Source organism: Nannobrachium achirus (genome assembly GCF_963921795.1).
Source record: "Nannobrachium achirus genome assembly, chromosome: 15".
In the NCBI taxonomy this organism is placed as follows: domain Eukaryota; kingdom Metazoa; phylum Chordata; class Actinopteri; order Myctophiformes; family Myctophidae; genus Nannobrachium; species Nannobrachium achirus.
Genome location: NC_137822.1, coordinates 31,455,394 through 31,468,542, shown reverse-complemented (window position 1 = coordinate 31,468,542; position 13,149 = coordinate 31,455,394). Strand labels below are relative to the sequence as shown.

At 44.0% G+C, this 13,149-nt stretch overlaps 1 protein-coding gene across 1 annotated transcript in view; it reads right to left on the bottom strand.

Moving 5' to 3' along the window:
• epha5 (EPH receptor A5) overlaps positions 1 to 13,149 on the bottom strand; it is a gene marked incomplete at both ends in the record, with an annotated part of 148,529 nt that overhangs the window by 53,291 nt on the left and 82,089 nt on the right. The window contains 2 exons of the mRNA XM_080743548.1: positions 10,803 to 11,144; positions 12,466 to 12,621. Of these exons, the coding sequence (XP_080599674.1) occupies positions 10,803 to 11,144; positions 12,466 to 12,621 (498 nt within the window). The remainder of the gene's footprint in view (positions 1 to 10,802; positions 11,145 to 12,465; positions 12,622 to 13,149) is intronic.

Sequence of the window (13,149 nt, the reverse complement as noted above, 5' to 3'; positions counted from 1 at the left end):
TTCATTCACTTCAGTTGCTTGCTATACAGAACAGAACTTAAAGCTAACTTGGCTATTTTAAGCCCGATCAAAATATAATATTAACCTACACTATATGTGCATTTCACCCCACTGTGTTCTGTGACAGCTGTCATACAAAAGGAAGGACTGTAACCTAAACGTAAGGCCGCGAGGCAGAAAACGTGGATGCAGTTTGTGGTTTAGCAGGAGCTAAAATGTCTGCGGTGTAGAGATATTTTTTTAAGGAGGAATTCCAGCTAAATTCACCTGCAGGACCTACAATATCATATCTTTACAGGATGTTATTAGATTGTGTTCAGAGATTATGGTTAGACCAGAGACTCTTCTTGGGCCACAGTCTCTGAACAGAATATAATACAATGTTCAATTTAGAGTGCTTATGATCTTGTACACGATGTGCAAAACAAAGAAGTAAAGTCTACAATTTTATCTATCCCCAAATGTACTCACAAAAACCATGCTCTCACACGAAAGCGCACGCACGCACGCACGCACGCACGCACGCACGCACGCACGCACGCACGCACGCACGCACGCACGCACGCACGCACGCACGCACGCACACACACACACACACACACACACACACACACACACACACACACACACACACACACACACACACACACACACACACACACACACACACACACACACACACACACACACACACACACACACACACACACACACACACACTCGCAATGTTTTACACCTTAGGTTAAAAAAACATCTTCCCCTTTCCTGCTGCTTTCTTTAATCTCCCACGGTGTTAAACGTCACATGCACATTTTCAACATATTTATACAGCCTGTCACCCGATAATAATGTGCTTTTGAAGGCTGATCTGCTGACATTCTGACATACACTATCCGTGCATTTCGTTATTACAGTGATAGTTCAGGAAAGAGCTCATCATTCACGTGGGACAGGATCCAAGGGCTTCCAGACATGCCGGCTGGCTGCACGGCATTCATTCCACACCGCATAAGGATGATCAACAGTCAACGAGTAGGAAAAGAAAATATTCCGAACTTGGATTGGATGGAAAAACGTGAAAATAAATTATGTTGGATATGTTTCCATCGGGCCAAGAGGGCTTGTGGGTGTCTGCCGCTTTGAAACCTGCTCCATGACCGTTTACAGAAGATTCTGTTACTGGAAGTTGGCAACTTGGCATAGTGCACACAGGGTGCAGCAGAGACTCTCAATGCGTGTTTTCTTTCTCTCCCACTCCTTCATATCTAAAGGCTATTTCAGGGCCCGTCACACAGTAAAATCCGCAGTGTTCATTTAATTCTGAGAGAGTACAAATGGAACCAAATGGACCTTTAAGAGATCTAATGCTTGTGAACATTGTCACGCAAGCATGGATTACAAACTCAGAGGCCCCTGGGCACAAACAATGACAGGGCCCTTCCTTTGATGTGCATTCTGTGTGTGCATGCATGCATGCGCATGGCATGCAGTTAGTTGCAATGGGTTGGTGGCCACTATAGCCAGGATGAAGGGGACCAAGCGGTTGGGGGTCTAGAGTGGTTAGGATGCAGAAGCCCCTGCTTCATGGAAGTCAGTGCTCATAACCACCCATAGGGATGGGACGATAAGCGATATTATCGTTTATCGTGATAAAAAACACTCACGATAATCGTATGGTGGAGATTTAAATTTATCGTGAAATCGTCCTCCGTCATGCACTGGGATCAATTCACCTTTCATTTGCCGAGCTGCTGCTGCATATCCGGTACCATTTAAACCCTCTATTGGTAAAACATAATTATGTACTTGTCTTTTTTCCCTCTCTACCAAATCTCTGTTGTGAGGCTGTAGATCTGCTATTTTTTGGCAAATGTTCCGCCCCAGGATAATGGATGTTGGGGATATTTTGATTATCGTGATAATATCGTAAATCACGATTTCTTTGGTCACAATAATAGTGATATGAAATGTTCATATCGTCCTATCCCTAGTAATCACACACACTGGGGGTCATGCAGCTGGCCTCATATACAGACATGAAATTGGGACTCTGTGTGTGACTGTGATTATTGCCATGACCGACCCCTGAACAGCGTTTGTGGCGATCTTCGTGCAGATCTGAGCAATGGTACGCCTCGCAAGTCTGGATATTATGTTTGTAACGTCCATGGTGGACTAGTCTCGCATGGCCAGACTGTTGACTTGAAGAGAGATTTGCAAATGCTCCCGTCATACAGTAAGAATAACGGAAGAAGAATGATGAGTACCCGGTTAAAGCGGAAGTGAAGCCTCCTCCTCACTTACGTTTCCGTCTCACATCGCGTACATTTTTCCTAATATAAATAAAAATCATCTAAGCGTAGCCTATTTATATTGCTGCTTAGCAGAAATGACATTTTAAAATATATTTTCTTGAACAGAAATGCCAGTTTCCATTACTCGCCGTTCAGGAGGTGTAGTTCCAGACTCTAAATAGCATTCGGAGATTGTGGAATAGTTGTCTGGCTACGTGAGACTAATGGTGGACCGATCCACCCTCCCAGCAATTTTAATATAGGGTGGAGAAGTTCGAAGAGAGGCTTATTGACATTTATATGACTCATCTGTATGACTCCACCTTACATTAAAATGCGATCTCTGACTAGATATCTTATCTGGATAATGAACTTTTGCGATCTCGCCCTTGCATTTACACCCGACTGGCTTCGACTGAGATCTTATCACACTCGGAACACGTCCAGAAGTGATCCGCGGAATCTGATCACAATCTGATAACGGGATGTGTGCTGCGGGCGTTTTTACACCTCACATTTACATGTGTCTCTCCCTATCCAGACAAGATATCCATTCCAGATACAGACAACGCTTTTAATGCAAGGTGTAAAAACGGGCACAAGATTATAATAATGGAAAAGTGGCACGAAAGTGGTGAGCCACGCCTGAGCGATTACAAAGGCATTTTCCTCCTCCTCTCCCGTACTGATGCAGAATTCCCACCTCCCATATTTGCCATATTTCTTTCTCTCTCTTCTTTTTGCTCTCCACCCCTCCCTCCCCCGCCGTCTTTCTGCCTCCTACCATGTTCCCCTCGTCTTTTACTCCTCGGTTGGCAATGTCTCCTCTTCTTACGCATGTAACCTCTAGTCACAAAGACGGGGAAACAAAGAAGTTTCACTGCCAATGATGAACTGAACATAATCGCCGATATCGATCCATTTAACACATAACCCAACTTCTATATAATAGGATATGCAATGTATGTGACCTGAAAGATGTTGAAAATGAATTTCATTTCATGTTTTATTGTACTCTATTATGATGATTTGAGGGTCCCTTTGTTTGATGTAATGCAAAAATGAAAACCTGAGCTGTTCTGGGAAGATGATGGACAGAAGTTAGAATGGTTGTTTAATTATGAAGTCTTTAAGACGGCACATTTTGTTTTTAGAGCCTGGAGTAGAAGACAGTCTCAGCTTTTCAAATAGTAGCTTGAGTGTTAAAGTTGGTTATTTGTTTGATCATTGTTTGTGTGAATTGTTATGTTGGTGAATTGTTTTTGTTAAATGAAATGTAAAAGTGTCCTGTAAGTCCATATGGGCTGGGCTTTCTTGGAAGCATGACACTTTAATAAAGAAAAATCAATCAATCTAGATTACGCGAGGCTGTAGCCCGTTCCCAGAGTTAGTGACGGGTGTGGGTGGTTTATTTCACTGTGAAAAAAAAATACAAAATAAATAAGAAGCTATTGGATAACCTGATTTGGATAGGGACACCTGATCTGATGAAGGACAATGTCACTATGAGTATAGTCTCTCGATGACAGACTTCTATGCAAAGAGGACCGGACTTTTTTTTGACGATGGTTAGCCAGATTGCTATGAGTATGACAGAAAGAGAAAAGATGGGTCTGTTCCAAACCAAATACTGTAACTATAAGGAAGTGTAAAAAAAAAATGCACATTTGCACACTCTCAGAGTTGAAGCGCTGAGGTTTTGCTGTGTATTCAGCAGGGCTTCACGCAGGCCCACTGTGAAATCACCTGCTTCACGGATTCCTTATCGAGCACGACACTTGTCACACATCAAACAACACATCCTCCCTGCATGCTCTCCTCTCTCACCTCTCGCCCCCTCTCTCTCTCTGTCTGCATCTCTCCATCTCTCTGCCCCTCTCTCTCTCTCGCTCTAATGCCAACTCTGTCCCCTCCGTGCAAACACATTTGCACACACTTTCTCACTCATACACAAACAGAGGGGTGGAGTACGACATGCAACTGTAGTTCTCTGCATGGGCGGGCGCCGAAGCAGAGGACATTACCGTGTAGTTATTGCACTGACCATGTAACTGTAAAGTCCTCCGTTCATTTTAATCTGAGCGTGTAAATATTAATTTAATGATGATGATTGACAAAAGAAGTTAACTACACTTCTACTATTTTCACAAAATGTTTGCATTGAACGCTAGGGTTCAAGTGGTTAATCATATTGTCACTGTCGGGCAGAAACTTTTTATCTCCAAGTTTCAAAATAGTATGTTCTTTTGTAAAATAAAGCCCTACTTCATCATACAAGAGTGTTGCACAAAATTAGTGTAAATAGCCGATCTACAAGCAGTGTCGTTGACACTTACATTTCTGTTTGGCTTGTAGGCTTTGAAGTTGCACATGCCATGGCAGATATGACACATAACCTAAATATACAAAGAAATTACTAACCTAATGACAACTTTAAAAAGAACATTGATAGTGGAAATAGCCGATCTACAAGCTCACAACGTATCGCATCGCGACGCATTGTGAGCTTGTAGATCTGCTACTTTTTGACAGTGTTTGAAACTACCGTAAATCACCAATTAGTAGCCCGGGCGTTTATTTCGCAAAATGGGGTCGGACCCCGGGCGCTTAAAAGGGACCAGGCGGCTATTGGTAACAGGCTTTTATTTATTTTGGCACTGGCCAGCACTGGGCCATTATTTGGTAAATTTTTCTTTCTCAAACTATATAATACTAATAATAATCAAAATGTTATAATAAATGTTATAATTATTATTGTTATTATTTTAATTGTTATGAACACCCAGAAAATAGCACATTGCGATCTATTAGACCAAACCTCATTTAAAAAATATCAAGAGTGTATGAAAGCCTTTTAAAAAAATATATATACTATATTTATACTAAGGGAATCTTTCTCCAAAATAGTCAATTACCGCATGCCACCAAAGACAATCTACAGTAGCTCAACGAGTCAACGACCCAATTAGCGCATAAGTCCTGCAGCTGGTGCTGTTCTGACTGGACTCGCTGACATGACCACTGAACAGCTCCACTATCCTGACATTAAACCATTATGGTATTGCATTATGATTAAGCCTTCTGCTTTCCCCTTGAACCTCAAAATAATGGATTACTTCTTCAAAATGCGGACTGGATAAGAGGCAGCAACAGTAGGTAATAAGTTATTCTGATCCAGCTGTTCTTGGCCAGTCTTTCTCCATCACAACGTTTTGCCACTAAAGTAGCCTACTCACGTAAACTTTGCATTGTAGCAACGTTTTAGACAGTAATGAATGATGGTCAGTGCGCAGAGAGCAGCAGACTCCTTTTCTTTTTTTCCTCTCTCTTTTTTTGGTGTCCTTTGGCAATCTGTTCCCCGACGCACACTGCGCGTCATGGTAGCGACGGTGCTCCTGTTAATGTGACGGTGCTCCTGTTAATGTTCAACAAGCAGCGGCTGGGTCAAACGGTGACCTCGGTTGCCGCCCTCTTTCTTCCCCTGCACCTCCCCCCCCCCACCCACCCTGTTTCTCACCACCGAGCAAGTGAGGCGCCAACTCGTAAAAGTCAACACCAGGAAAGCAGCGGGACCTGATAACATCAACTCTAAGGTGCTTAAGGCTTGCGCGGAGCAGCTTGCTGTCCCCCTCACGCATCTCTTCAACCTCTCCCTGAGGACGGGGAAGGTACCACAGCTGTGGAAGTCCTCCTGCATTGTCCCGGTGCCTAAGAAGACCCGTCCCTCGGTCCTCAATGATTACAGACCAGTCGCCCTGACATCACAGGTCATGAAGGTCTTTGAACGGCTGGTTCTGAACCTACTGAGACCGGCGGTCAGTGATCACCTGGACCCCCTTTAGTTTGCCTACCAGGCTGATATTGGGGTTGATGACGCCATCACCTACATGCTCCATAAGTCTCTCACCCATCTGGAAGATCTGGGCAGCACAGTCAGAATTATGTTTTTTGACTTCTCCAGTGCTTTCAACACTATCCAACCGTCTCTGCTTGCGGAGAAGCTTACGCTGATGGGGGTGGACAAGGGCTTTGTGGCATGGATCACAGACTACCTTTCAGAAAGACCACAGTCTGTGAGACTGCAGGGCTGTCGGTCCGATGTGCTGGTGAGCAACACGGGGGCCCCTCAAGGAACTGTGCTCTCACCCTTCCTGTTCACTCTCTATACATCGGACTTCCACTTCAACTCCAAGACCTGTCATCTGCAGAAGTTCTCAGATGATACCGTAGTGATCAGCAAGATCTCGGGTGACAACACGGCTGAGCACGATGGTGTGGTTAGGGACTTTGTGCAGTGGAGCGAGGACAACCATCTCAAGCTCAACGCAAGCAAGACTAAGGAGATGGTGGTGGACTTCCGCACCTCCAAGAGAGTCCCCCCGGTGCCAAGCACCATTAACGGTCAGGTGGTTGAGCTTGTGGATAACTACAAATTCCTCGGAGTACACCTGAATAGTTCACTGGACTGGTCGGACAACGCGCAGGCAATTCACAGCAAGGGGAAAAGCAGGCTGTTCCTCCTGAGAAGACTGAGATCGTTTGGGGTGTGCAATAGGATGCTACAGATGTTCTATCAGTCTGTCATGGCAAGTGTCCTCTTTTTTGGTATAACATGCTGGGGTGGCAACAACAGAGCAGGTGACACGTTTAACCTAAACAGACTGGTGAAGAAAGCAGGCTCTGTCGTTGGGTCCTCTCTGCAGGGGGTGGAGGAAGTAACCAGGGTGCGCACTGCGAAGAAGCTAGATTCCATCTTGGAGAACTCCTCCCACCCCCTCCATCTAGAGATCACCAGTTACTGGAGTAAGAGAGGAAACGACCGCTTTACCTACCCAGTACGGAGATGTGAGAGATTAGGAAAATCTTTTGTCGGCTGCCCTTAAGCTGTACAACGAGACACATAACGGACGCTTGAAAAGGTCTCCCTTCCTAACTTAGACTTACGGAACCATTGCTGTATTGACTTTGACCTCTAAGGAACTATTGCTGTATTGACTTTGACCTCTAAGGACCTTCCAGGAAGAGTGCTCATGTGCGCCTTGCGGTGACACGCTTCCTAGTTTCTTCTTTTTTCGCACTGATTTTTTGACACTGCACTATTAGGTTGTTAGTGTTGGTAGTTTCTGAGTATTTTTGCTTTGTTTAACAATGACAGTGAGATACTTGTTTGCACTAACTAGCATTGACTGCTATGGTCTCTTTTGCAAGACACTTTATGTATATATACTTATATATTATTCGCCCCCTCTATTGATGCACCTTCTCTTTATTGGTACTGTACTGCTCTTGTCTTTGTTTTGTTTTTTCCCCTCTTATCTATCTTTTTCTTACGTCTCTGTAACTTTGTAAATAACTGTATACTGCTGTGCTACTACTGGACAACTGAATTTCCCCCTTGGGATAATAAAGGTATCTATCTATCTATATCTAGCGCAGCACTGGGCTGGACACCATATACATTTGGCTTAGAAGTGTCTGTCCACAGGGCTGTGAGCTTGGAGATTTGCTGTTTTCAGCGCACTACCGTCATGCAACATAATATGACCTGTAGCAACGCACAGCGAGTGCGGTGGGTTGCAACGTGCTGTCACAGCACTGCTGTGAGCTTGTAGATTTGCTGTTTTCAGCGCACCACTGCCATGCAACATAAATGACCAGTTAAGTTAAATAAATAGCAAATAATACCAAACAACCAAACAAATAATAGCCCGGGCTCTTACATAAAACCTAATAAGGATAATATTAATTGCAAATAACGGCCCAGGCGCTTATACGAACCTTGCGCTTATTTGAAACAGGCGTTTATTGCGCAAAATGGGGTCAGACCCCGGGCGGATATATGGGATCCGGCGGCAGTTTGCCACCGGGCGATTAATTGGTGATTTACGGTATATGAACATTTCTCAAAATGGAAACGATTATGCAAAATAATTGTGACTACCTCAAATAATTGCGATTAGACAATTATAATCGTGACAGGCCTATCGGTTGGATATAAGGAGCAGCACAGCTTTTAGAATCTTAGCCTTGTGAGCAACTATGCTTGTTCCACTAAAACCCTCGACAAACAGAAGGGAGCGTTGTCTTGATGCGGCTCCAGCACTATATTTAGTTCGACTGTTTGTTGAGGGTTTTAGCAAACGCTCTCTTCCTTCTGAGTCTAAACGCAGAAAGCGGCACATTTGTCGCTGGGCTGCGACAACAAGCGCAGTGTAATCTAAACTAATCTAATCTAATCTCTTAATCACCGTTCAGCCCGTTGACTGGCTAACTTTAAACCGGCACCCCCAAAATGACTGAATGCAAGTGATGGAGTGCCACTGGCAGCCACATAGACGGCGGGGTTAAACAGGGCCACAAGCATTGTCTACTGTCAACATGCCATCTGCCTCTTCCTGTCGCGCACGCACACACGCACGCACACACACACACACACACGCACACGCACACGCGCACACACACACACACACACACACACACACACACACACACACATGAACAAACAAACAAAAAAACACAAACAAACAACTACTACCACCACTCTTTACTATTCCATGATCGTCAATGAACCATCTGTCCCACAAACAGAAATAAACCGTCTCCTCTGAGACGTTTTTTTCTCTCTCTGCTCTGTCCTCCAGATGGAAGCCTTGGCAAACACATACCGCACAGTAAAATCACCAGTGTTCATTTAACCCAGAGAGGGGCACAACATGTAACCACAAGGGTCTCTTGTGGTCACAAGTAGATCAATTAGCACCTTTTTGTTCTTACTGTTTCGTTGTGCTGTTTGCATTTTATCCATTTTCAAATAAAGTGAATACAGACGCCACATCTGTAGCATTAAAAAAACGGTCTCCAACCGTAATTAGTAACAGCTTCAATGTAAGAGCAACAAAAAAGAAAAGAAAAAGAGAACTGCGCTAGCCGAGTCACCTGAACTGATGAAATGGCATAGATGGTACAAGAGTACGAGAGTAACTAATAACTTATTGCAACAATTGTCTTGTTTCGATTTGTAAGGAAAGGTAGACAGTACACACACACCTTACTGAGACAGACAGGACAACTGAGAGAGAGACAACGTTGGGGAGAGACAGGTGAATTAGAGAGAGACACACCGTTGGGCAGAGACAAGAGACTGGTGACATCTTCAACTGGGTCAGCAACGTATCAGTAGGCAGAGGTCTCCCATTGTCTGACAACGCCAGACATGGGTTAAGCAGGTGAATCATGGGTTCAGCAGGTGAATGTGTGAGGCAAAGGGTTTCAATGACTACAATGACCAATCCACCTCTACAGTACATCATCTCTTTTCGTCACAAATGTCTTTACATTTTCTAGTGCAGCGTTTCTCAAACTTTTACATTTCAAGGATCCCCCTTAACTCTGACAGTATACAAATGGAACCAAATTTGGTTCCATTTGTATACTGTTAAGAGTTACAGACTTGTATAGGTCAATTTAGACCCCCATAAAGGAACCCACAGAGTCCCTGGAATCCACTTTGAGAACCAATGTTCTAGTCTAAAGTTAGTGACTCAGCAAAAGTAAAGAAGTATGAGATTGTCAATCTTTTTTGTGTGAATGTGCAATTATTAGTGATGGGAAATGTGGACAGTTCAATCCTCACTGTGTTCTCACAGAGGAATCTTGAGTTCCCCTGCTCACAGAGCATTATAGCGACAGAGCCTAGCTGTACCACTATGCATTGCATAAGGTTTCCACTGACATATGTTGTACTGTACTGCATACAGTGCTGCATGCTGTACAGCAGTAAAACCCTGGAGGAAGTTGAACTCCGAAATAATGGTTCGTGAGGCGAACAGAGACTCTGGGTAAGTTACCTAAAGACTCTTTGCATTGGGATTCTTATTGTTAATGTTTCATGAATATTATATATCGTACGCCTATCACGGCACATTGTGAGGCATGGAAATCTGCTATTTCCAGAACACAACACTCTTGTAACGACAAAGTATGAATCAGGCTTAAAAACCTGGCTGATGTACAAGTGTTTCTCTACAAACTGTTAATGAGTTGTTCTCATTTCTTGCTTAATGTTTGTTCTGCGGTGTACAACCCCAAATCAACAATGCCTGTACTTTTTCCTCCATGGGAAATTATCACTGGGTGGTGATAGTACACCAGCCTGCCACAGGTCACTACAGCTAGACAGAGAACATTTGCTAGTAGTCACGAAAAACAATGCCACCCCTATGACTAACAAATGGAAATAAAGATGAAAATCTGTGTTTAAACCCTTAGTTGACACCAAATCACCAACGCCTCCCACCGCGAGGCGTTGTGTGCTTGCAGATCGGCTATTTTCACTAGTTTAAATCATTTTCAAAATGATAAACACAAAACAAACGGTTAGGACATCCAAAGTTTCCACCCAACAACAACAACGAGACAATAACGTACACATCATGGCGTCGACAAACCCTGTCGTCAATTCAGGTCATCCATCCATGAACCAGCGACAGTCAACCCCGAGCGACCTACCTGCCTGGTTGGTGGTCACGTTGAGTGACACGTACTGTCTGGAAGAATGGCCGCCGGCCAGCTCCGACACGCCGTTGACGGCCTCCAGCAGGAAGCTGTAGTTGGTGTGAGACTGCAGGTCGGCGACCATCACAGACGTGTTGGCGAGGCCCACGCGCCGTGGCAGGAAGCGCACGTTGGGGCCGCACTCCTCCAGGCCCCGGCCCTCCGGGAGCACGCGGCGGCACAGGATGTTGTAGCGGCCGTCCTTCCTGCCGCCCGTCTCCATGGGCACCGACCACTCCAGGAAGACGCTGGTCTCGTTGACGTTGGAGATGGCGTTGCGCGGCGCGGACGGAGGGCCTGAGAAAAGAGACGGGTTGCTTTGTTTATCCACAAGTTCCCAGTGTGGGCAATCACTTCCTGTTGCTGCTGTGAGCCTGTGACACCTGAATCTCTGCATGGTGATTACTTGCTGCTTTGTTAGGTGATTTGAATCAGCACTATAATCAGAGTTATTAATTCATGTTTTTGTTCGTTTACCACATCATACAAAGATTTAGCAGCGAATTCAGGACCATAGCATACCATGGCATGGCTACAACCCTGTACTGTATTATGAATCAAGATGTTATCATTGCATTCTATAATGCTGAAGGTGTGTGCATTGTGTGTGTGGGTATGTGTGTGCATGTACCGCTATATACAGTATACTTCCCTGCACTATTATGCTCAAGCCTCACCTACAGTACATAAATAGATACTGTGAGAATGCATCTCCTGTACATAAATATACTGTGAAGTTTTTAAATATACCAACCTGTTGCACATAGAACACACTGTGAAGTGGTTTACAAAAAGTTAAAGTACAGTAGCTACTACGGGAAAATAATGCCATTGGTGCATACAATATATCAAACTTTATGCACATGTACAGCTGAGGATGCTTTTTTCATTCTCTTTGCTCTTTTGCCTTTTGCACTCTCTTTCCTTCGTCATTATTACTTATTATTTTATCTTTAGATGTGTTGTTTTTGTTGTTTTGCTGTTATTTTATATATACCACTGCATTGTCTGAAGGAAGCCGAACAAAAATAAGTTATACTCTTATATACTGTACCTGTACAAAAGATGTAACAATAAGGTACAACCTTGAACCTTGTATACAGACTGTATGGGTGCGCGCATGCGTGCGTGCATGTACCGGTTCCCACACATCTTTACCAATTAATTTCCAAAACTTTTCCAAAACTTTTCCAGAATATTTAACCCGATTTCCAGGACTATATAACAATAATTCAGCTCAATAACGATTCGCTTACTCCTATGCACAATGCCCAAAGACAGGTAGTGTATGCCAGTGGTTCTCAACATTTTCAGGCTGTGACCCCCGAAATAATCATATTTGAACTGGGGACCCCGGCACCCTGATGAGCACTAAGAGTTGAGGAATTTTGTAGAACACGGTTTTATTTATTTATCTAATTTGTCATTTCAGAGGTATTAACAAATCAATAACCAAAGACAATGCATAGCTATTTTTTTCCAGGACCTTCCAGGACCCTTGATAAATTCCAAAACGTTTCCAGTACTGGAAAAATATTTTTCTAATTTCAAAATATTTCCAGGAATTTCATGACCGTGGGAACCCTGTATATATACACACAGAAGTAAGGGTACTTACGTGTGCAGGCCATATTGGGTGGGTCTGTGTCGGTCTTGTAATATCCCTCCACGCAGGTGCAGGCTGTAGCTCCTGTCTGTCGGGCCCGGCTGTGGGGCGGGCACTTACTGCAGGACGAAGACTGCAAGACCGAGCGATAAAAGCCAGCTCTGCAAACTGTGAGGAGGAGGAGGAGGTTGGTGCGAAGATAGTGAAGCAGAATGAAACGAAAGATATGGAAGATGTCAAGAGTTGGTTGGAAATTATGTGGGAGAGATGAGAATGGGAGATGGAGGAGAGAGAGGAGAGGAGAACACACGTTGTGAGGAAGAGAAGGAAGGAGAGATGAGGTGCAAGGGAAGAGAGAAAGGGTAGAGGAAAACAAGGTTAGATTATTGAAGAAAAAAGACAACAGTGGTCTTGAGCAAGACGCTGAACCCTTTACCAAGACACCTTTAAGGGTCCACAGGAAAGCATTTTTTGAGTGGAGGTTTGCTTTGGATTGGATATCACTCAAAGAATATATTGATGCCCACAACAATTAAACTCATCATCCCTTGTGCCCTGACATCTGCATTATTAGCACGAATAGCTTTTGTGGTAACGATTCAATGTCAGGCCGTACATTACCGGCATCAGACACAATCAGGAGGATGAAATGACCGGCGCTGCTTTTCAAAAGTTAAACTACCGTCTGCTTGAAGC